Source organism: Vipera berus, assembly GCF_964194415.1.
Source record: "Vipera berus genome assembly, chromosome: 2".
Lineage (NCBI taxonomy): Eukaryota > Metazoa > Chordata > Lepidosauria > Squamata > Viperidae > Vipera > Vipera berus.
In genome coordinates this window covers 164776092-164800906 of record NC_138203.1, presented here as the reverse complement: position 1 = coordinate 164800906, position 24815 = coordinate 164776092, and the positions used below count along the sequence as shown (strand labels likewise).

At 40.3% G+C, this 24815-nt stretch overlaps 1 protein-coding gene across 2 annotated transcripts in view; it reads right to left on the bottom strand.

The window, feature by feature from the left end:
• Window positions 1–1685: 1685 nt before the first annotated feature.
• Window positions 1686–24815, bottom strand: part of CYTH1 (cytohesin 1) — a 67359-nt gene continuing 44229 nt past the window's right edge. Inside the window, exons 3-13 of one of the 2 annotated variants that reach the window (XM_081319706.1) lie at window positions 23811–23875; window positions 22894–22960; window positions 22141–22259; window positions 21327–21407; window positions 20224–20336; window positions 18413–18561; window positions 17995–18106; window positions 9114–9190; window positions 6316–6387; window positions 4367–4521; window positions 1686–3363 (exon numbers count right to left, since the gene is read on the bottom strand). In XM_081319706.1, the coding sequence (XP_081175832.1) occupies window positions 3285–3363; window positions 4367–4521; window positions 6316–6387; window positions 9114–9190; window positions 17995–18106; window positions 18413–18561; window positions 20224–20336; window positions 21327–21407; window positions 22141–22259; window positions 22894–22960; window positions 23811–23875 (1089 nt within the window). In that variant the 3' untranslated portion in view covers window positions 1686–3284. Of the gene's footprint in view, window positions 3364–4366; window positions 4522–6315; window positions 6388–9113; window positions 9193–17993; window positions 18107–18412; window positions 18562–20223; window positions 20337–21326; window positions 21408–22140; window positions 22260–22893; window positions 22961–23810; window positions 23876–24815 lie in introns of both variants that reach the window. The other variant, XM_081319707.1, reaches the window with a different exon arrangement.

Sequence of the window (24815 nt, the reverse complement as noted above, 5' to 3'; positions counted from 1 at the left end):
ACAGTGGCTGCCAGAACATGTTGAGTTTTGGACAAGGTAGACTAATAATACATCTTTCTTTCTTTCTTTTCTTCCTTTCTTTCTTTCTCTCTCCCCTTTTCCTTTCTCAAACATTTCTTTACCTATTGTATTTCTTCCTTCCTTTCCTTTCTTTCTCTCTCTTTCTCCCCTTTACCTTTCCTTTCTCAAACTTTTCTTTACATATTGTAAGCAAACTAGGAAACAAAGTTAGTTCATTACCACCACCACCTTTAAAATGATCTGGGAAACTGGAGGGGATGGAGGATGTAGCTCTAACTCTGAAGAGTCACCCCTCAACACCCCTCCTCCCTGAAAGTAAATTAATATTTGTATTTAACTTGGTATGCCAAGTGATATGGCATTGGCTACTCAACTCTCTAGGTAGTTTACAACACTGCAATGCTTCACAATTTATTCTTTAGAACCCAACCATGTGTTCACTAGATGTGCTGGACTACAACACCCAGCATTCCGAGACAGCATTGCTGCCTGGTTCCTTACAGAACTTCAGCTGCTTTAAATGGTCATCTCATTTCAGCATCTATTTTGAAAGGCATCCAGGGTGGGCTAAATTTAAGATTATGTCATGTCTGCATGCAAAAGCATAATCAACAGGCACTCAATTGCAATGTTCTGGAAGGCAAATCTTCCCTTCGGGCAGCCTGCTCTCCCTGGCGCCCCAGCTGAGAGTCCATGTCTTCTGCCTCGGGCTGGTGAAATCTGCTTTTTTCATCTCCACCACCCCAAGAGGTCAGCAAGTAAAATTTTGAATGTGGAAATAGGATGTGCCAATTCAAAGATTTTCTATACAAACATCCATTCCCAACTACCTTTCCCCTCATCCCCACTTTCTTAATTTCAGCATCTTAATTTAGTGGGCTGTTGTGAGATGCTTGGGAGTCAGAAACTCTTGCTGATTTATTTCCAATTACCCAAAGATGGTCTAGCATATTAGTTTCCTGTTGCCTGCTCCAAGGATAAGCACTGCTCGTCAGCTCTAAAGGAACCTGGTTATTTTCTTTTCTTGGCTGAGTGGGAAACTTCCTGCCTCCATCTTGCAACTCTGCATTTTATTTAAATTACACACAGTAGCACTGAAATGTTGTAAGACTTCAACAATTGTCTTAGTTCTTATATGCAAGATGGCAAGTAATATATAAATCCCATCAGCAGACAAGTCTGCACATGCTGAAAAGCTCATCATTTCTGTATCAGTGGATATACCATATTTTTAATCTCACATAATTATTTAAATAGACATCCCTCGGTATAAGGTGCAAATCAGGAAGACTTATATCCAACAATGGACTCCAAATCATCCTGCCAACATCCTCCAAAGCCATTAAGATTTGCTTAGACCCACCTCAATGTACTATTTCTTTTCCCCAACAGCAGGCAACCCTAGGATTAGCTGGCAATAACCTCATGCAAAAACATCATTGCTGGGATCCCAAATTAATTCAATCTCATTATCCCGGTTTACCCAGCTACAAGAAGACCTTCTCCGTCATGTTACTTCATACAATTTTGATTTTGCAAATTCAAAGAGGCTGCCCACATTATCTGGCCCCTAATCAGGAAGATTAGGTGCAAAACAATCCTCAGAACGCAAAATTTGCTTAATTGTCGGCAGAAGAACACAAGCAGAAAAAGATAAGTGTAAGCCAGATGTGAGTTCAATGTTTATTTGCTGCAGGTGCTCTGTGCTAAATCACAAAGTTGTGGGAAATAAAAGTTCCAGACCAGCCCTGAAAAACAGACTCAAAACAAAATTGTAACCCAACTGTTTGGCCTATAATATCTTTCACTCTCCCCATTTTCCCCTTGTGCTACAGCAATATGCAGGAATCCTGTCGTGTTTCATAAAAACAATCTTTAAAACAAATACAAAATAATCTTAAGGGGTAAGAAATCTGTACAGAGAGTATCTACATCTCAGATAAATAGACTGATAGAGAGATGGGTTTGGAAGCTTGGAGAACTGGGTGAGGAATCAAGAGTTCCCCAAAACTTTGCAAGGGAAAGCAGCCTTCTTTGTGGCTCTCCTCCCCCCTCCCCCCACAAACCTAGTTGCAAACATTAGCCAGCAAACCCAGCCCCGCCAAATCCCTAATCTCTTACTTGTGCTTCACTCAGTCAAGGACTACTAATTCCACTGGTCCAAGGCAACCTCAGCTGAACTAATCCGGCCTCATCCCTGCCAAAAACAAACTGCAACAGGACTGATCAGCAAGACACCCACCAGGATGTGTGCTTTACCCTTCCTTATTACTGGAAGTTTTTTTTTCTTCTCCTTCCTTAAACTCTGCTAGTCTGGGCCACTATTCCAATGCTAAATAAAAAAAGAGGGTGGAGATTTCACAGCCAGCAGTTGAGTGGGGCAGTCCCCACATGTTGTTGGCAAAATCTTCCTGCAAAGCATCAATACTAAATCACACAATCGGCTTGCCCATTTCTGCAAGCTTGTGAACTGGCTTTCAGCAATAACAAGAACAACCTAACGCAGGTGCCCTCTAGAACGAGGACAGTGGAAATCCTGGAGATGGCAGCCTTGCACGAGGCCACTAATCCAGGCGTTGGAGCAGTCATCTCGATTGCTCAATACTCCTAATGGTTAATTATAAAAAAAGTGAAAGAGGGTCCCAGCTAATCATGCCTAACAGACCACACTGGCTGAATCGCTTTGGGAACAGAAGCCATCAATCTTGCTTGACTAACAAATAAAAAATAAAGGCAATATGGAGTGTCTCTGGAATCTCTAGGCTTCAAAGCTAGCATGTCTGCTCTATAGATCAATGTACAGCTTTAAAGGTCCATGGTCCACTCCTGGTGCTTGGGCTTTAGAGAGTAGCAACGGCAACTTAAAATAGAGTTACATCCCCCTTAGGGGTGTATACTGCATGATGCGCTCTGCCTCTCCATTAGCTCACACAATGAACAAATCAACTATGATAGCCCAAAAGACTCTCGCCACTTTCTCTTCGGGTCACATGCACTGCAGAAGATGCAGTGGGGTTCAGGTTGCCAAGATGAGAAGCTGGCATTCTTCCTAAGAAAGAAGTTAGTGAACTGGTGGCTGCCATCGGCCTAGCGCCCCCTTCCCTTCTTCCTGCTCCCAAACAGGAAAAGAATAGCAAAAGCTGAAGCTGGTCTCCTGAGGGTAGCGACAGAGAGCAGACGATCTAGTGCAGCCTCTCGTCCCCCACCCTCAGGAGACGGAGAGGTATCCCCTGCCAAGTTCACCACAGAGTTAGGCAAGGTGACTAATGTCGCTTGGTGGAGGAAACCTTCTTCTTGCGTGCAGCAAGCATCTCGTAGAAAGGGTCCCGGCTGATTGCAGCTCTGAAGAGAGAAAAATGGGGCAGGGGGAAAAAGAGAGAATTAAACTCTTCAAAGGCTTCCCAGCAAGACTTAAAACAGCCAAGGCTCAGCGTGGCTTCAACTTCTTTCCTAACTCTTTAAGGAAAGTCTTTCTTCACCGGGCATTCTCCCACCTAACAAGATCACCGGATCACTTTTTTAGGTTACAAGAAAGGTAAACGTTTTATTGTGATCTCATTAAGGATTGTCCTACCTTGTTTTCTCTTAATCAGAGCATCACAGGTAGTCCTTGACTTACAACTACAATTGGGACTTGAATTTCCATCATAAGTCGTTGCACTTGTAAATTCTTGCATGGCAGGTTCAGATTTTGCACCCATCTTTAATGCAATAGTAAGTCGAGTAAGTGTGAATCCTGCTTAAAATTGCAAATCATAATCAAGAGACTGGAGGATACCAATAAAGAAGAAAATGTGAAGCCCAGGGTTGAAATGAGGGATCCTTCGCGCTCTCTGAACTTGGTTGTTTTCTTGCAGATGTTTCATTATCCAAACTAGTAACATCAACTGTTGACGTTACTTATTTTGGGTAATGAAGCATCTCAAGAAAATGAGCAAGCTCAGAAAGAACCAAGGACCCCTGGCTGCAGGATGCTGCAACCAGTCATAGATGTGAGCCAGTCGCCCAAATTGAGATCATGTGACCGCAGGGGTGGGATAATGGTCATAAGTTTAAATTTAGGCCATAACCAATTTTTTTTTTTTGGGGGGGGGGGCTGTCATTAATTCAAAATGTCATTAAGCAAATAGTTGTAAGTCAAGGACTACCTCTATCCCTACAAGCCTATTGACAAATATTGGCAAAAATCTAATGCTGCTCCCCTCTCCCCAATTTCAGGTTCTTCTTTGGCAAGAGATTTATACTTCCTCTTACTGCTTCCCTATCAAAAATCTGAATTATGCATGAAGTTCTAGTAAATTCCCATATTGCTTCAAATACTGGCCATTCCCTTCTTCCATCTCACTTGATGCATTTGATCCACTCTTCCTTCTCTTCTGTAGTGGGTGCTGAGATGCGATACACAGTGTGGTTTCCTTCTACCACACGTCCGTCTGCCTCAGTCTTACATGCTTTGATGACCTGGTCCTTGTTGTCAGGAATATACAGTTCAAAGCAGTTCTGCAAGAAGGACATGTCAAAACTTATTCATTAAAAATGAAGTCAGAAGTGTTAACACAGAGAATTCAGTTGACATAAAAGTCACAAGTTTTCTGCAGCACATATCAGTTCCATAAACCACTTCTGTTAAATGAAGTAGGAAGATACCAATTCAACATAGTTTCCTATATAATCCAAAATGATAAATTATGATTCCCAATTAAACCGTCAATATTAATCTTGAATCAATCACTGTGGCTTATTCCAAACCTGATTGTATTAATTTCCAAATTCAGTTGAAACAGGCAACTATAGTTAAAAGGCTTTCCAATTTGATTGCTCCTCCATTTGAGGCGTGAACAAAAGAAAACCTGTTAAGTGTTGTCAAGAAGTGTCTTCATCTCTTCTTTTATTAAGCCAAAATCAGATTATAGCAATTTATAGAAATGCTAATGTGGCATCTACATAGTAGCTCAGATGCTACAAAGTTCATCTTCACTGGGCAACCATTTCAGAACAGGGCATATCAGAGTTGTCCATACTTCAGGAATCATTTGGAATGCTTGGGAACATGAGCAGATCACCTCTTCCTTAAGGTAACTAAATCTTTTTTCAGGCTACAGTGTAAGATACAGCTACTGTACATTAAAGAAGTGCTGCTCCCTTTGTTTATTTATTCAATTTTTGAACCGCTCATCTCAGAGAGAGAGAGAGAGAGAGAGAGGGAGGGAGGGAGGGAGGGAGAGGGAGAGAGAGAGAGAGAGAGGGAGAGAGAGAGAGAGAGAGAGAGAGGGAGGGAGGGAGGGAGGGAGGGAGGGGGAGAGAGAGAGAGAGAGAGGGAGAGAGGGAGAGAGGGAGAGAGGGAGGGAGAGGGAGAGAGGGAGAGAGGGAGAGAGAGAGAGAGAGAGAGAGAGAGAGAGAGAGAGAGAGAGAGAGAGAGAGAGAGAGAACAGTTAGAAAAGCTATTAAAATTGTTTTTACCTGCTGGGTCGAAGGAAGAAATTACTTCTTTTTTTTTCTTTTCCTTTCCCTTTTTTTCCCACACACCCCATTTTTCTTTTCTTTGTAATTTTTGTAATTTGCATTGATGTTTATCTTTTATATGTAGAATTCTTAATGTTATTTGTATTAAAAAAAAGTAAATGCTCTCTTGTATTAAAGAAGTACTGTTCCCTCGAGATCTAGAACATCTCTTCCAAATCACTTCTGAAGTATGGACAGCCTTAGTAAATGTTTTGTGCACTAAAATAAAATATTCTAAAAACAAAACAAAACCCCACAACCCACCACCTTAAGAATCATCTGATCAAGATTTATTGGAAGATAGATCAAAGGCAGCAAAGGCAGGGCTTGAAAATGTTGTGGGTAAGACGGCCAATTCTCAGAAGTCTACCTTCTTCCTCTGTAGGATTTCCCTGAGCTCAGTGCTGTGGGGGTGTCATGCATAATTTTCCTTCTCTCGTTGAGTAAACAGAAATAGAACCAGTTCTAACAATGTACTGTAGGCAAGCCTGCTTAATAACTCATATTTCAGGGTTTCTCCCACTTTTCTTGAATTCTCTCTCATTTTCTTTTAAAGCACGCAGAACAGCAACAGCGAGGGCTTGGGAGAGTTCTCTGGGAGATTCATTTTGGTTTTGAATAACAATTTCCTACCTTTGTGCATATACTAGAATTTTCATTTGCTTCCAACAAGAAACCATGCTTTCAACTTTGAGTAACCATAGTAAAACAAAAAACAAAAAAGGAACGAAAGGTTGCAAAAAGGTGACCTCACCCCATTTCACAACAGTCTCCAGACTTAGTATTACTCACCGGCTTCTTAGAATCTTCCACCTCACGGATGCTTAGATTCTCCAATGGAATAATGCCTCTTGGTTCCTTGTCCTACAAGATGGTCAGATTTGAATCCATAAGTTATCTTCTCAGTTGTAACACATGCTACAAATGTTCATTCATCACAAAGCGAAGTGGGAAAACCCTCCTCTCTCAGACAAATATATCCAGACAAATGCTTTAAAGACAAAACTTTCAGTGAGGAAGCCAAAGGCATATATCATAATAAAGTAAGGAGAAAATGGCGTGAAAAAGGCCAACAAATATATTGGGAAACAATCTTTTCTGGTTTTCATTGTAGTATTTGGGCTTTCTCCCATTCCAATAGGTTTTAGCACAACAGTTTATGCTAAATAAACTGTTAAAATAAGACTTCACACTGAGGCTCACCATTTAGAGTAGCACCAGAGCAAGACTTCCAGTTTTGAAACGTAGCAACACGGCTGAGGGATTGAAGGGCTCCACACCCAATGGCTGAATTCATTCTGCCAGGGGACCCTAAATGGGTCTAAAGTCGCCCTGGAGAGGCGACAGTGGGGCTCCGTGTTGATCACAGAAAGATGGTTGATCTGGGGGAAGCCCTCCAAACCGACAGAAGAAAGGCTAGCTGCACCTTGGTGACTAGCCCAAGCTACCGGCAGCCAAAGTCCAAAAGCACCAATTAGAATAGACTGTGAACGGCATGTTGGAAATTGGGTGAGAATATCAATCTTTTCTATCTTGCAACTTTCCTAGAAAAGTTCCCTAAGAAGCAAAAACCCTCTGAAAGTGAGAAGGAGGGGAAATGCCCCACCCTTCCATAGACGGAAGTGGCTCTAATTTTTTGATGAACAGAAACATATTGAAATGGAATTTAATATAAAGCTATAGTCTGGATAAACCTGAAAATTGTGGAAATTATTAAGATCTTCCCTTTGAAAGAGTATTGATGAAATTACAAGAAAATAATTTTTTGTCTTAAAAGTTGGAAAATGAATAGCTACTGACATCTAGTGGTGGATTACAGTATAAAATTATAGCTGTTTCGGCTCAGAAACTGGCAAGACACCCAGAAACAGATAACAACCTGTCCCTTTGATCCTCAGTGATTCTCAGCTAAACAGAGAACAGCTGGGAACAGCGGAGAGAAAATACAGTGGGCTATCTACTACAGACTGAGAACTATAAAAATTGCTGACCTTCCTGGATTATAAACAATTACTGAGCTGTGATCTTTAGGCTCAAGAATTGTTTGCAGAGAAAGAAAAACCTTGAATTTTGGCTACCTTTCTAGGGGCGAAGCTCCTGAACTGCTCTTAGGTAGTTGAACATTTTGGACTGCAAATGTTGGCTGGTTGATAATTGTAGGATGCCTGAGCAGAAGAACCATTATAAAATATTGCTTTTAGTGGTGGATTGATAATTGGAAAAGTATTGGACTATAAAGGCTATACATAAAGATAAGAATTATACAAGACTTTGTTGTTTGGATCTTAAGTTTGGTTGGTTGGTTAAGACTAATATATGGGATTATGGTACCTGTGAAAGATTATTTGGAGGGGGGAGATAAAATGGATGTTGTATACCTAACTAAAAGTGGTAGGAAACCACACCCAAGATTCTTTTTTGAAACTCCCAGCCTGGAACATCAGAGATCTGCAGGAGTAATACTTCAAGACAAGGCAAATATCTTCCAGGAGGAAATGCATGCTATGTTGCAACTAATTCAAAGGACAATTGTTTCAAATTATGATGAGATTAAAAATAATTTAGATGATATAAATGAGCACATCTTTAACCTAAACTTACAACTAAAAAACTCTCAGAAAATGATGATTTAAGAATGAACAAATAAATGAGACAATAGAACACAAATCAAAGGAAAATGACCCAAAGATGGAGGCTACAAATGAAAGGAATTACAGCTTAACACAGCCAAAGAAAAATCTGCAAGATTCTGTTATAATATTGGAAAAGAAAAAAGCATCTTATTTTTCAGGACTTCAAAATAAACAGAGGACAAGAAAGAAGATCCGATAAAATGGATTATAGAGATGCCAGCAGAACCACTAGAGTTTGGAAGACAAAAAATGAAAAGAGAAACTGAGGGAGAAGTAAAGTGGAAGCTCTTTAACAAATATAAATGGCTGAAACTCCCCCTCAAAGGTACTCCACCTAATCTGTGATTTATAAGTAGCACAGCATTTTTTTTCTTTTATGAGTTAATATAAAAATACTGGGATGGTTTATGTGAATGAAATGTCTGGACATTTAAATGTAATTAATTTTGAGAAAATTATGATTGACAAGAATGTTTTGAATACTGAGGGGAAATTAAGCTTAAATAAGAACTTCAAAAATAGGACATAGCGATTTAATAAAATAACTCTTCACAAATACAATTGAAACATAAGCTGACTAGAAAAGATGTTATACACTGATATTGATGTTATTTGTATAAACACTAGGAAAAAATTTTCATTTAACTTTGTATGTATCAAAAATACTAAGAATTGTACTTACTCAATGTTGGCAAAAGGAAAATATTATTGGAAGAACAGAAAATCAAGGAAATGTATCACTAGCTAGTATGTTGATTATGGAATCATAGAAATTAAAAATTATTGATTGTTGTTAAATATACAAACCCAGACAACAGTTGTTTACAAAGCACTAAAGATTGTTATTGTAAAAAATTAATAAAATATATTTTAAAAAAACAAACAAAGTAGCACCAGAGCCACCCTAGGTTGTACTTGGGTGCACCTGCACAAATGGTACTAGTCTGAAACACTCACCGTGGTGTACTCAAAGTAGTAAAGGCAGTTGTCTGTCAAGATGAACCAGCGTCGCTTCCACGTCTTCACTCGGCCACCTGCACAAGGGAGAAGCAAGCTTGACAATGCTTGCCCAGGCCAAAAAACTGGCTCTGGACACAAGAGCAGCTAAGGCAAAGGCAGAGCTACAGCCTACGGGCACAACAGACAGTAGCCGAGCACATAGTTGTCAAGAGCGCAAGCAGAGCCAGGCCCACACCAGAACAGCAGGTGGCTTTCAGCTGAGCATGACAGCTTGGGGAAGTGGAAAAGGTTGCATTGGTCAACCCTAATATATGCTACCGAACAAACCTGCATCTGCTCTGCACAAGGATGGAGAAGAGGCAACAGATTTCCACTAGGATATAGGCTTAGACTTACTATGAGTAAAGTTTACATTTTAGCCAGATCCTCAGATGAAGATGCTCTCTAGGATTCCACCTGACTCTAGAAAGCCCAACCTACACCACCCCTTCACCTCTTACTTCATAAACAACCCTTTTATTATAATTTAGGTGAAAGAAGAGGGAATTATTTACACCCTATGATAATTTGGCAGCCAGGAAATAACCTTTTTGATCTTGATGCTTTCAGCCCTACCTGACCATGACGTAATATTTTATTTTAAGATTCAATAAGCTAGGATAAGAAAATGTCCTTGATCAAAAAGGGTGACAGGAATAGCTATCCCCACCCCATGTGCCTTCAAGATGTAATGAGGCTTCTGGATTTGTGAAACATTACTTGTAACCCATGCAAGAAAAAGGAAGCAACTAAAGGGTGTGATATTGGAATTTGGTCTTAGCTTCTTTCAACTCCATGCCTTCTAGATTTCTTATATTACTATCTCAGGCCTATGATTCCCATTTTCCCAGCCTAAGACAGCAGTCCAAATCACCCAAAGGGTACCAGATGGACAAACGTTATCTCAGGTAAACAGGTTATTTTCAAATGAGATTTCCCCAAATAGATGGGAGATATGTCTACAAGGGAGTAATTAACCCCTATTAGGGATAGGTATATAGAGATCTCCTTTCTTTTTCCTAATACTAAGTTCCTCACAGGTAAAACAATCTGGCTTCACCAGTTGCTAAATAACCTGTTTACTCCCAGTGCGTTTCAGACATTTATCCTTTACCAAGGAACACTCCAAAACAGAAGCTCAGTGGAAAAGACATAAATCCTGTCAGCTTATTTCATAGCAACACTGGTTCTTTCTGGGGGTTTTTTTTCTCCCCTTTTCCCCAACTAAACTGTGCCCACAATTAGCCAATAGCTTTATCCTGAAAATCAAATCAATGTCAATAGGAAGATTCAGATTCAGGGAAGGACATTACTTTTGGCAAACTGTGGGAAAATATTTAAAAAACTGACCTCAGGTTTTGTCAAGAGATTTAGAAACGTTGAAGGAATCGGTAGAAATAGATACTATTCTGAACACTTATTTCCCAGAGAGACCACCAAGGTTACTTCCATCCACAACTGCCTGCCTTCACTCATTAAAGGACAAAAGTTTGCACAGCTCCCTTGGGCTGGTCTAGCCAGCTTATGCAAGGGGGGGGGGGTGTCCTGTGGTTCCAAGAGGCAGAGCAAAGTTGAGAAGAGAAGAGGCAAAATTAGCTCAATCAGCAGTGGGTACTCTGCCAAACCCAGAATAACAGAGTTGAGCCAACCAGAGATTACCAGGCGCAAAAATATGAAGACCCACTCAGGGAGATCCTGACCGCCACATATAGGCACAGACAACAAGAAGACTTCATTCAAGCAACATAAAAACAAAAACAGAACAGGACAATGGTGGATGGAAGAAGCCAATTGCTCCAGATAATGTGTGCTACAGTCCCCAAGGAACCTAGAAACCTTCAAGTGTTGTGAGTCCCTTGTATCATGGAATGACCGACTTCATCGCAAGTCAATACATTAAATAAAGGCAAAGAAAACAAAGCCTCCTCAGGAGAGCCGGTTGGTAAGCTCAGAAATTCTCCAGCTGTATCCTCACAAGTATTTGGCAGTAGTGTTTTGCCCATCTCCTTTCACTGTAGACAAAACTCACCCAGGTGGACAAACAACCTGTGCCAGCAGAAGACAACTTCCAGAAGAACCCACCAAAAAAGAATGCAGTGAGATACGTAGCTTCTAAGGAACAATAGGCCAACCACCTTTAAACTGAGGATTTCATTAAACAGGAAGAGAAGTGAATTGTCCACAATGACATTGAAACAAGACCAACAATTGAGGATCAGGGCCTTGGATGAAGAAGATGGTGATTAAAGGTTTTTTTTATGTACGTGCCCCAAATTGAAAAGCAAAATGTGAAAAGATCTGCCATTTTACCTCCCCTCCTTTTTTTCTTAAGTTCTTAAACTGAAGCTCTTGTTTGGGGGATGATAGACTTACATTTCTCAATTTCAAAACACCCTTGAACTTGGGTGAATATGTAAATAAATTCTAGAGTTCCAGTGTGTAATTAGAGGGACAGAAACCGCCAGCAGATTTTAGCCATCTTTTTCTAAATGTTATCTTTTGAGCAATTGAGCAACTGTAAGTATTTCTTGAATCCCAATTCAAGAAATTGAATCCCAATTCAAGAAATACCCTCGCTCCAGAGAATTCCAATTTGCTACCATATTTACAGCAGAGAAATGCTGAGAGGACAGTATTATATCTGAATGTTACAAGCCAAGAACACTTATGGATAATAATTGAGAGTTAAAAAAAAATCCCAAATAGTTCCTTGCTGTCAACTATTGTTCATCTTTAATTTCAGTTCAGACATGGCAATTCTAATATTTGGGGTATATTTTTAATGACCTAGGGAGACTCCTACAGTAAAAGATATACCTACATTTCTTTTTAGTTACATACTATTTTAACCCTTCAGGATATACTGTAAACCACTCAATACAGTTATAGTTAATGCTAATATGATTAACAAATTTTGGGACTCCATCCTTTTGGATACAAATTCATTGTTTGGCATTAATGAAACCTTTGCCTTCATCAGCCAGGCATCTCCAGGGATGCTGATACTCTAATAACCATGCAGGCTGAAAATTACAGGAGTTAGTCTTAACTCATTGGGCAGTCTCCTGGTTGGGGAAGGTCCTGATCCTGTTATTATTCTATGTCCATAGAATAAAAAGGATAACTAACCTATTTTACAGGTTTATTGTAAAAATAAAAAAAGATTGTAAAACAGTTACATCCATAAATTGATCAATAAGTTAACCAATTGAAAAGAACAGCTTAATTATGCATGGTGGATTCTAATCAGTTGGAGTGACACTGAACCAACCTGATAAGAGATAGGATCATGGTCTTCTCTCCTCTGATCCAGTTGGACATTTTGATTCTGTCCCATCCCAACTGGAAACTACCTCATATATAATTAAGGGAAGGGTCTTCTCTGTTCCAAACAGGACCAGAGTATGGCTAACTCATTGCTACAATCAATTAAACAACTCATATTTTATTATTCCTTTTCACACTGGCACCATTTTTGTTTTGCTTATTGCCCTTGGATGAAAATTACATATTACTAATAGGGATTCTGCATTTAAACTTGCTCTTGATTGTTTCCATTCTTTGCTGCTTCTTTTTTAACGAAAAGCAGGAAATATGTATGGGCTCCTCTTAAAAGTACTCTCTTAGTGATACTTTTCCTGTCTGAATGTAAGGGGAGTCAATTGAAGATATTTTAGATTTTAAAAAACATGGACTATGCTAGGGGCTTGGGGGACAGGTGGAGAACACAACTCCTGAAAAACATATACAAGGAAATAGTTAGAGCATTGTGTAATAAATGGGGAAGAGATTCGTAATTCATCTTACAATGATTTAGGTTCATCAGCTGCATGATGCAGTGATGATGAACAGCTGTTGACTCTCAACACAAACAGGCAAGGTCATCTTCTAGAACAGGGGTGTCAAAACTGCCGGCCCATGGGCCAGATGCGTCATGGTGAAACCGCGCCCACCCCATTGCCGGCAATGGGGGGAAAAAAGTTGCGATACATTGCGACACATCACATGACGTTGCGAGTTTGACACCACTATTCTAGAAGATTTAGGATGGCACTGCAATCATCAAGACTGAGCTCTAGCATTCTGTAAAAAGTCCTTTGAAGCAATTACTTTGCTGTGAACTGCCCATTACCTAAGACTGGAGTGGTAAAACAATTGTGTGAAATACACAATTTATTATTTAATCTGATTATTTAATCTGATTAATTTATTAATCTGTGTTAAGCTACAACTCCCAGCATCTTTCAAACTTAATGAGAAATGGGTTTTTTTTCCTGTAATATCTATCCCAGACCAGGTCATGCAACATTTTTGGGTTGGAAGTCATACTTTATTTTTAATTATTAATTTTTTTAACCTGTGAGCACCATACGGAAAAGTTTCAGTAATACTAAGGGCGAGGTGGGGAAAAACAGAGAACCTGACAATTCTGAACTCTCCCCATTTTTATTTTTATTTTGGAATGGGGTTAAACTTGCTCCAATTGATTGTTTCAATTCTTTGCTTCTTTTTTTAAGTATTACTTAAAACTTACTTGGTAACTGAAAAATTTTCCTATGTGCTCACAGATTGAAAAAAAATAAAAATTAAAAATAACGTATGAGTCCCAACCCAAAAATGTTGTGTGACTTGTTTTGGAATAGATATTACAGGAAAAAAAATTCTCATTAAGTTTGAAGGATGCTGGGAATTGTAGTTCAGCTAACAGCTTACCATACACAATGTGTCCAAGTTGCACTGAGCTCTACAAGACTTAATTTACTGATCTAAGAATCTCTTTTTGGGCAAAGCAAAGCAGAAAATGACTGTACTCTGTCAAAACTCATCATGTTTTGAGGTATAGTCTACAGTCCCTGTTTTAGAGCATCAAAGTATGCTTAACTTTGTACCTTGGTACTCAACTGCTTTGAAACTCATCAAATTTGTTACTGAACACATTTTCACATGAAAATTTTGTCCCGATACTCATCATTTGTTTGGTACTCAACCCACAACCTGTTGGTGTTGGCTGTCTTGTGACTCACTACATTATTCCTTATGGGAAAATCTGTTTGGTACTCATCATCTTTGGCACTCATTGCGTCTCCTGGAACCAATTAACGATGAGTACCAAGATACCACTGTATTTCTTGATCATATCTAAAAAACCTCTTCATATGCACATTATGCATACGTCTATATTATCTATCATCCAAGAATACTTCCAAGGGGAGGTGAGCTTCCTCAAGCAAGGATATCCTGCTTGCAAGCTGCCACAGGAGGAATAGTTTCCCCCCCCCCACTTCTATCATGTCCTTCCTAGCTCCTGCCCCTATGGAAGCCCAGGCCTAGTTCTGACAACAGGAAGTACTTCAGGACTTTAGAACTTGCCATACTCACACAAAAGATATCCAGCAAAGTCAATGTGAATTTTAGAAAAGCAGGATGTAGAGGCTAGCTACTGGATTCATGGTTTAGGAAAGTCACTGCTCTCTCTTCTCTCTCCTTTTGGTGCCTAGCAAAGCACAAGCCTCTTTCTCTTTTCACCTCTGCCTCCCACCGTCCCACGTCTTCCCTTCCCCCCCCCACCCCTGAGTTCCCCAGGGACTGTGCAGCTAATTAGCAATGGTGGCAACAATAGCAATACAAGTAACACTAGCAGAAAGTAAAAATAAAAGAGAACAGAAAAACAAGCAAGCACTGCAGCACGGCCTCAGCCCCAGCAAAGCTAGCAAGGAGATATGGGGGTACGTACCTCCTGATGTTTGGGGGCAGGGAAAGGCAGAGCCAAAATCATGGAAACATACAAATGAGGGAAAAAGAAAATTAAAAAACAAAGGACTAAAATTTGCCCTTCGTGCACAATTTAATTGCAGTCAGCAGTGGGCATTGCCCAAGCTAAACATTTTTGAGCAAAAGGGAAAAGGAGGGAGGAAGAGCTCTCCTTAAAGGGAGCCAACATATCTCCTATCTTGATACAAATACAAAAAAAGAGCTGATAAATTTCTGGGGTTACCAGCATGCCAAGGCCATGAATGCAGCAGCCGCTGGGACACTTGATAGACAGGTTCACCTCTCCTGATTAATTCTTGCCATTGGCCATATCACGAATGTGTTTGCCACACAGTTGACTGAGGAGTTAGTGATTTTAGTACCAAGGCAATGGTGAGTGTTAAAATGGCCTGGGGCCAGGAGACCTCTATGGGTGGATGGGAAGGACAGCATGCATCATCAAGGGCCAAAGGGTTCAGCCAAAGAACAGCCATATGTGGAGAAAACCAGGTTTATGTCCCACACATTCAAGGCCAGTGGTCCTACCTGCTCCACCTTTGTTCTCCTGTTACCACCACCTCCTTCAACCCTCCCCTCTGGAACGTAGCAAAGAGGCCTTGTTTCTCACTCGGAGTGAATGATGGAAACCTCCTCCCACTTCTCTGTCTCTGCAGGGTCAGCCTCCGTTTCCCTGTCTTTGCTGTGCTCTTAGCCACATTTTCCTGAATTGCACAACGCTGAAGTTCTCCTTTTTTAAAAAAATAATGTCACTGAATAGACATCATCATGACAATTCTAAAAAGATTTGGCTTATGATGACGGGGATCATCCCCGCTGTGGTCGTCTCTTGGGACCTTGTTATTTGGACAAGTCTTCAGGCTATGTTCACTCCACTCAGAGAAAAATTCATAAATCAGGAGTATCTGTTCCACTCTCTTTTGTTGCCCCTGAGAAAAGTTAACAGAGGAAATGTCCAAACCAGGACGCACTGCAGAACTGGGTTTCAAGTGCAATGTTGGGGCTCATGGTATTAGTACCATCACAATCTGAGCCATATTTTTAAAATAGTTGCCACAGAAGTTGAAATACAAACAACAAAGCATTCTCTTTGGAACTGAAGTAAATTTGGAAATTGTTTCCTGAAATGGAATATTAAATGTTGGAATTTGCATTTCACTTCTCAATCCTTATTTCTTTTGTTTCAATCAACCTCTCTTGCTAGATAGCAAGAGTCTACCCTAAACCATGGTCATTTCTATATCTAAGGGATGGCCAACGAGCAACAACAGTAATAAAAGACATTGTCTTATTCTGATAATCAATTTGGCTATAATTTTACTGATTCATCAAATTTACATAGCCACCCAACTCACACTAAGTGACAAAATTGTGCTGTCTGTCAGTTACCTCTACCTGCTTAATCTCTTCAATGTGAAGAATCTCTTCAGAACTGGGTCCAGCAGGTAGGCCAACCAAGCAGCCTTCAATTTTTACCCTGAGCCATAACAAGGACAGCTTAATAATTCTGCCCAAATACTACAGCTATTTTTTAATTTGCCAAGCGAGCTAAATATGTTTGCTCAGAAGGCACTTAAATTCCTTTTGTGCAGTTACTCAAGGTCCGTGAAATGTTTTTCAATAAATTTTTAGGAATTGTAAAACTGAAAATGGAAGGGATTTCAATTTTCTGGTGTTTGCTGTGTAATTGAAATCAGCCATCAGATTTTCAACTATGTAATTATTTAAATGGAATGCCTTTCTATTACCCATTGAGCAGACATGATACAGATAGACTACAGCTCCATCATCCCATGGCTATCGAGGCTAGTTAGGGAGAAAGAAATTTTGAATCTAACTCCTAAAGCACCGTAGTTTTCCTATTCCCATCACAGAGAATGGAAAGTCTGGACAGTTTGTTACTGAGCTAAGAGAAACCTTGCTACAGTGAACTGTAATCACAATGTGTATTAATCTTATAATATATAGGATTATTATATAGGAAAATGTGGTTCTTATATGCACTTGCAGTAATACACAATTGTATTACTATTGTACAACTATATACTTACTGACACACTTATCAGTCTACTCTCAAGTCTATGTGAGGACAACAGGAGATACAGGTTCCATAATAGCATTAGTAAATCTACATTAGTTCTGTCATAAAACAAGATAGAGTGATCCTTGGTCGTTTTTTGCATGCCTTGATTTAAAGAAACAGAAGAGGAGGGATAGAAAAAGTGGGGACTTAGACTTGAATCTTATTTTGGACATCAGAGCTAGATGAGTGTATGTCTTCTCTCTGGCTCAAAGCAAAGTATGAAAAGTTATGTATGTAGAATAATTTCATTAATTTAATTTAGTTAAGTTTCAGCAATTATCAATTTGACTATTTAGGAGAGTTCCATTTTCAGATTTGATTTTCAGATTCCAGGTGATTTAATATTCCTACAAGAGAAAAAGAAAAAACTAGACAACCACCTGTTCCTCAAACAAGCCAGGAAGACTTTTTGAGCCAAATTCTGGCAATTGAAAAAACAGCTTTGAGTGAACACGAAGAGGGAGCCAAGAGCTGCACAAGGAGAGCTGGTGAATGCATCCTAGTTGATCTGTTAACACTGTCAGTGTGCGCAGAGCTGCTATGCGTGAAGTGATGCCAGAGACTAGTCTGAAAAATGAAAGTGAGAAGCAAGGGACCATAGATAAGTCTTTAGCTTCTCTGTAGGCAGCTGTAGGTGTGCATTTTGGAACTAGATTCACCTGCCATTCCCAAGTAACCTGTCCTTTCTCCCTAAGTACATTCCTTTGCCCAATTTTGGTAAGAATTGGCTGGCCAAGCCCAGCTTAAGAGGGCCATAGGAAGTTACTGAGCACTGCAACCAAGACCCTCCTCGCTGGATATGCTGTTTAAGAAAAGATAATGAGAAGCTTTCAGGTTGTATAGCTGGTCCATTGAGCTGGACTGTGGCCACCGAGCCCCATGCAAAGAGACTCCTGCTGAGCTCCATGCTCCCTGCAGCCCATGCCACAGCATCAGCAGCCCAGTTCCTTGTTGGTCAGGCCTTGCCTCGTGCAGACACACACTCACCAAGCTTCAGAAGCCAGCCTTCACGGTCCGGATTAAAGAAGGTATGCGTCAAGTCATTGCCATCATCCTCAGGTATTTTGAAGGGCTCATTTTTTATGCTCTCATAGAGATTCTGGTGTGAGGGAGGAGAAACATGTGGTGGATCACTTCCACGGAAACGCTCTGTGCCACCTTTTCAATATGTACTAGTGCAGTTTCTAACTTCCCAAGAACCGTGACTGAGTTTGGGAGCTCAGTATTTGAGCAGGAGATATTGGGAAGACCAAGGTAGGTTCAACCCTGACCTGTTCCTGGGTGAGCCTGCCAGGCAGATAGACAGACAGTAGGCCCTCTGTTCCGGTGACTCACCACACCCACCGGGTTCTCCATTATGGCCTAGCCACAGATTTCCAGTCTGTTCTCTTCCCACAAAACTCACCCTGAGTAATTCCTCAGGCAGGTCTCCGCCATCATTGATGCCACGGTTCATAGCGATGAAGCGCTCCACAGTGGGCTTGTCCTTCACGTTGGGATTATGCAAACTGGTATTCAGCATGATAATGGCAAAGGAAAGTACATAACAGGTATCTGGGACAGAAAGAAAAGGAAACGGGAGATTCAAGCCAATTTGGGAATATAGTTTGGATTATACAATAAAGAAGCATAAGATCACATCCAAATTAGCGCCTACAGGTAGTCCTCGACGTATGATCAAAATTGGGACTAGAATTTCCCTTACTAAGCAAGTCAGTTGTTAAGTGAGTCACACCCAATTCTGTAAACCTTTCTTGCCATGGTTAAGTGAATCACTGCATTACATGATCGTTAAGCAAATCTGATTTCCCCCATTGATTTTGCTTGTCAGAAACCAGCCGGGAAGATTGCAACTGACAATCACATGGTTCCAGGATACTGCAGCCATTGTAAATTCACGCCAGTTGCCAAGCACCTGTGTTTTGATCATGTGACCAGGGGGATGCTGAAATGGTTCTAAAATTGTGACTGCTTGTAACTCACTTTTTTCAGTGCAGTTGTAACTTCAAATGGACATTAAAGGAAAGGTTGTAAGTTGAGGACTACCTGTGGAACCCAGCTTGACCTTTAAAGTCTTTTGAAACTCTAAGCCAATCGGGGTCACTTTACCTGAAATACTGCCTTCTACCATTTATTTATTTATTTCCTGCAATTAATATTTTTACGTTCACTCAGGGTGGTGAACATATATAACATACCTATCATCCTATTTTCTCCACAACAACAATCCCGTGAGATGGATTGGGCTGAGAGAGAATGACTGGCCCCAACACCTGTCTGGCTTTCACACCTAAGGTGGGGCTAAAAAAGTGTCCTGGGTTCTAGCCTGATGCCTTAACCATTAGACCAAGTTGGCTCTCACATAAGACTTACTCATTTCTTCCAAGGCTGTGTGTGCCTACAGAATAAATAAGTAGCTAGTAAGGGAGAGGGCTGTTGAGTAATAGCATGCTTAAGAAATAGCTTTTCCAGAAATATGCCTTCTAGGGGCAATGAAGACTGGGGTGGTGGTGATGGTGCCCACCACCTTTTAAATAACTCAGCTAAGATCTGTTTTTATTTGACACGAAAGGTTTTTTTTTTCCATTTTCTCTACACTGTTGTTTTTGAATATGATTTCATGCTTAATTTTTGTATTTATTTATTAAATTTGCTGTCCATATGATCACAAGGTAACTCAGTTGCTAAGTTAATTGTTATAAATTTCTCTGAGATCCTTTGTTATACGATAGCATGCAAACAAAAATATCAACAGCAAATTAAGAAGCATAACTGAGCCCTATGTTTCAAATTCTGGAATCCCTGGATCATTCACAAGTATTACCACCACCTTTTTTTAAAAGGGGGCATTATTACCCCGTTTCAGTTAGAACAGAAGCAAAGAATGAGGATGTTTTTAGTTCTTTGGTTCCATCTTCATTCATTTCAGTGTTAAGCCTTCTCTACTTTCATCAATGAAGTTGAAGGTTCAGCACTGTAAACTAGAAGGCAGTTTTTTCCTAAAAATCTTAGTGATTAATTTCACTTTGCACATACTGCACAACTTAAAGTGACAATTAACAGAATAGCAGAGTTAGAAGGGCCCTTGGAGGTCTTCTAGTCCAACCTCCTGCTTAGGCAGGAAAGCCTACATCATTTCAGACAAATGTCCAATTTCATCTTAAAAACCTCCGATGTTGGAGCACCCACAACTTCTGGAGGTAGTTGTTCACTTACCTGTTGATTGAAACACACCAGGGTTGCATTGACAGTACCGTTGTGCAAATGCTTCCATCATCCGGTCAATTTTCTGCGCTTCACCTGGCAACCGAAAGCTCCAAAGGAATTGCCTGTGAGGGCAATGAAAATTTAGCCTATATGTTCATTTGTGTGCTGTACAGTTGTGAGGAAAGCTATAGCACAAATAATATTCCATTTATCTTTCCCCTGGCAAAGTGTTGGAAATACAACTCTCGGAATTTCTTGCCTACATAAGCAACCAGCTGGGAATTCTGACAAGTTACAAACCAAGCATATCTGATTGATGCTAGCTTGACAAACTAAGTGTTGGTGAAAATAAGGCTGATTCAAGGCAGGAATGTTGCAGAATTGTCAACAAAGCATTGGCATACTTCTGGTATGATCAGAAAAACCTGTTTTGAGGCTGAAATAGAATTCAAAACCTTCCCCACACCTCTACCCACAGGTTACATCAGAACAGAGCAGATCTGGACTTTCAAGTGCTACCAGACCCCCAGTAACTCCCATAGCCCCAGCCAACATGCTGTATAATCATGGATTGTGATTTGTGTGTGGGTGTGCCTTTGAGTCAGTTTTTCAGTCATTGTGATGTGGTTTGCCATTCCCTCAGTTTTAGGATTAGGAGTGTCAGCAACAGATCCATTAGTGAAGGGTCCAAGTCAGCAACTTCATTGTGTTCTACCTATAGTACAAGAATCTTTCCAGACTACTTGCCTTCTCTTGGGAACAACCAGATATAAGGTTCCATGAAACCTAGGGTGAGTCAGGCTTATGCCTTTTGTGACTATGCAAGGACTCAAGGCTAGTTCCTCATCTGACCCCTCCTTCCTGCCTGGCTGGGAGTTTCATAACACTGAGAGGTTGACAGGCTCCAAATCACATAGCTAGCTTTGTGCCTAACTCATGGTCTCCCAGTCTCTAGCCTAGTACCTTTAACCATTACACCAAACTGGATCTCCAGTCATGAAAGATGCTAGTTAATCCAAAACCATGGGAAGCAAAACACAATCTACAGCTACACTTACAGACACATAGACTTGCATCTGTCTAATATTATAATCTCTTCCTCTGTCACTCACCGCAGTGCCTGTACAAGGTTGAGATCTGTAAACTCGTGCAGCTCCACAAAAGAATGTAATACTTGGATATTAAATTCATCTCTGAGGGAAGGAAACAGAATACATTGAAATTCTGGACTGAGCAATTTATTAGTTGTTATAGATTACATCATATACAGGTGACAGAGCTTGATTATAGTTAAGGTCTGTGTTTGTTCCTCCTGCCTAATAATTATATGCTGAATTCATGTAACTTAGAGTTGCTACTCTGATGGTCCCTAAATCATAAGGATCTTCCTATTTCCTCCTTTCTGAGTACAGACTACACTCAGATAGTCCTCAACTTACAACTACAACTGAGCCCAAAATTTCTGTTGCTGAGGAAGTTGTTAAATGAGTTTTGCCCAATTTTATGATCTTTGCCAAGTGAATCATTTCAGCTGTTAAGTTAGTAACATGGTTGTAAAGTGAATCCTTCCCATTGACTTTGCTTGTCAGAAGGTTGAAAAAGGTGAACTCATTGCCCTGGGATCCTGCAACTGCATAATTTTGAACCAGTTGCCAGGCATCTGAATTTTGATCACAAGACCATGGAGATGCAGCAATGGTTGTAAGTGTGAAAAACACTCATAAGTCACTTTTTCAGTGCTGTTGTAACTTCAAACGGTCACTAAACAAATGATTGTAAGTCAAGGACTACCTGTACTCTTCTGCTGAGTTTGGCTCATTCTCTAAACATTAACAAAGAAGAACAATGTTACACATTAACAACCTACATTAACAACCTACATTCCAACTTTACTATTATGATTAATCATATGGCCTGGTTAATTACCTTTCACCCAGGTAGTCACCAATGGCAGTCTTGTTGAGTCCTTCCCCCTTGTAGAGGAACTGGGCAATGTCTTCACAGGTATTCTTCAAAAGGTCATTCTCTATGAGGAACTGGATTCCCTGCAAACCCGGGGGGGGGGGGAAAGGAAGCTCTTCAAACATTTGCTATGTGAGAGCCTAGAAATAAGAACCTGTAACATCTGCCATTCAATTTCAAATTATCCTAACTGATATCTATTTCAAGCACAAGGGACTGCAGGGACTTGGAGGAGTCTGCAATCAATGTATAACAATAATTTCCTTAAACTCACTTAATGAATTCTGCAGCTGAAGTTGGTCTGAAATGATTTCTTGACTCACTACACATGATTTATCCCAAATGTCACACTTTTTCCATGATAATGATAAGCTATCAGAAGACCTAACAAACTGAAATCCCAGCTGTGTTAGGGTTCTGTTAAAATGAGTTCTGCTTTTAAGAAACAGCCTCACCCTTAAATTCTCCTGGATGGAGAAGGGAAATTACAGACCTTATTGCTTATTTCCAAAGAATCCTTGGGGGAGGAATTGTTCCAAGAGACTTAGCAGATAATTTGGGGGAAGAAGGGAAAATAGAGATAAATACAAATATAAGTAAGGCCCAAATTGATATAGCCAATTTGGGATCACATCCTTTAATCCTGTTGGTAAATACAGGATTTTGCCTGGTGTATAGTTGCTATTAATGCAACACCAAGGAAGCAGTATCATTTACCTTCTTAGGATCCATGTTGAATTTCTTCCTGCCCATTGCCACTTGCTTGTTTCTCTGCATGTTTTTCCTAGGTAACACAAAAATGTTGCTCAGTCTCCTTTACTACAAACCAACATGTGGACACTACTTCTGATACAATCTCTGCTTGCAATACCTTTTTTTCCATCTTGTGTTCTAACTGCAAGCTTAACAAACACATTCTCATCCCATGCTGTTCAATAGTTGATACTGTGATTCTAATGCCCCTGAAAGGCTTTAAGGCCCAACCTAAAGTCTCCAGCTGGCTCAGGAATTCTGGGAGTTGAAGTCCATGAGTCATAAAAGAGCCGAGGTTGCCTATCCCTGTTCTACACAAAAGCAAACTCCTAATTTCTATAACAAGATGAACATTCACTCTCAAACCTATCAGGGAATTAGGTAACAAGTTCTTATGTAAGATAGAGCATCCATTTAAATTTTCTAAATCAATCAATCAATCAATGGTCCACAATAGCCACTAACAACAGGATTTATTTTCAACAGTTTAGGGATTTTGCTGGAGTGATCACTTCTTTCTTTCCAATATTCATTCCAAAAATAGTGAAATGCCAGCAAATTCCATCTTCCCACTTCTCCATCAGCGCAATGTGATTGCGGGGCTCCCCGACAGACTATCCAACATATAGTGAGGGAATGCACTAATAGAAAATACCCAGGAGATTTTAAGGACTTCCTCTGCATAACAACGGTAGCTACTGACTGGATTTCCAAACTCGACATTAAACTCTGAAATGTTATTTCTGTTTTCCTCTTAGGTTTTATTACTGCTTCTTTAATTGTTTTAACTGTTTTAACTGTTTTAACTTGTAAATATGAAGTGCTTTTAATATTGTGTGTGACCAGCCATACGCTAAATAAATAAATCCATCAGGACTCACCTCTCTTCTGTGGAGCCCAGATTCTCAATTTCATTAGTGACTTCTGCTATCTCATCTTTCAGACGCTGTATAGAAGAACAAGGGGGGAAAATCATGGAATAAGTAATGAAGTGACGCTTTTGATCAACCTGAGGCAGGGAGGAAGTTATATTTGTTTTTAACCTCAGAATGGAGACCAAGTTTTATTATATCAGCCTTGCCTGAACTCTATTTTATACCAGCTTCACCTTTTTCAAATTTCTAATTCAGACCTGAGAATGTTCAGTGGAGGGGCAAGAGAAGAGAAGGCACACTTACAGAACATAGAAAAGAACAACCAAATTCATGCTGCCACTAAAAGTCAAGAGTATAGTAAGCTGAGATTTAGAAGCATCCAATATCCCAATTGCAGCTACAGAACTAACAATCTGACCCCTGTGGCTCCTTTAAAGCCAAGAGACGTTGTTCCTTCACTGCCCATCTTCTGCAGCCCAAAGTTTAGGCTAGGGTGGCCAAAATGAAGCAAGTCTCTCTGTCTTGGCACTGAGCCACCAGCAGGCCAACCTTCTCTCAGCGGAAGGAAGAAGATAAACCCCTGGGGCTAACACAGTTACTGAGCTAATCCCATTAGCAAGCGTCCAGCACATGTCAGTGATTAGCCCCTGCTGCTGTTTTATTTATTGCTGATGGGCTTGAAGAGCATCGGTGCCAAAGCAAAGCTCCAAGGAGCAAGTTGCTACAGGGAACAGACGGCTCCTGCCAGAGCCAAAAGCAGATCTATCTGGCTAGTAGATAATGCAGTGAGTGGAACAGGATGCAATAAAGCCACCTTTCAAAATGTACAATTTCTTGAGGGAAAATGCAAATAAAAAAATGGCTCTATCTTGTCTGATAGGGAAAGAAGACAGAGCTGAAAGACGGGGACAGGAGAGAAGGGAGATAAAACATCTCCTCACTTCTTTGACAGATCTCACAGGCCAGAATAGAGATTGAAGTTGGAGGGGTGGAAGGAATAACTTGGGAGCT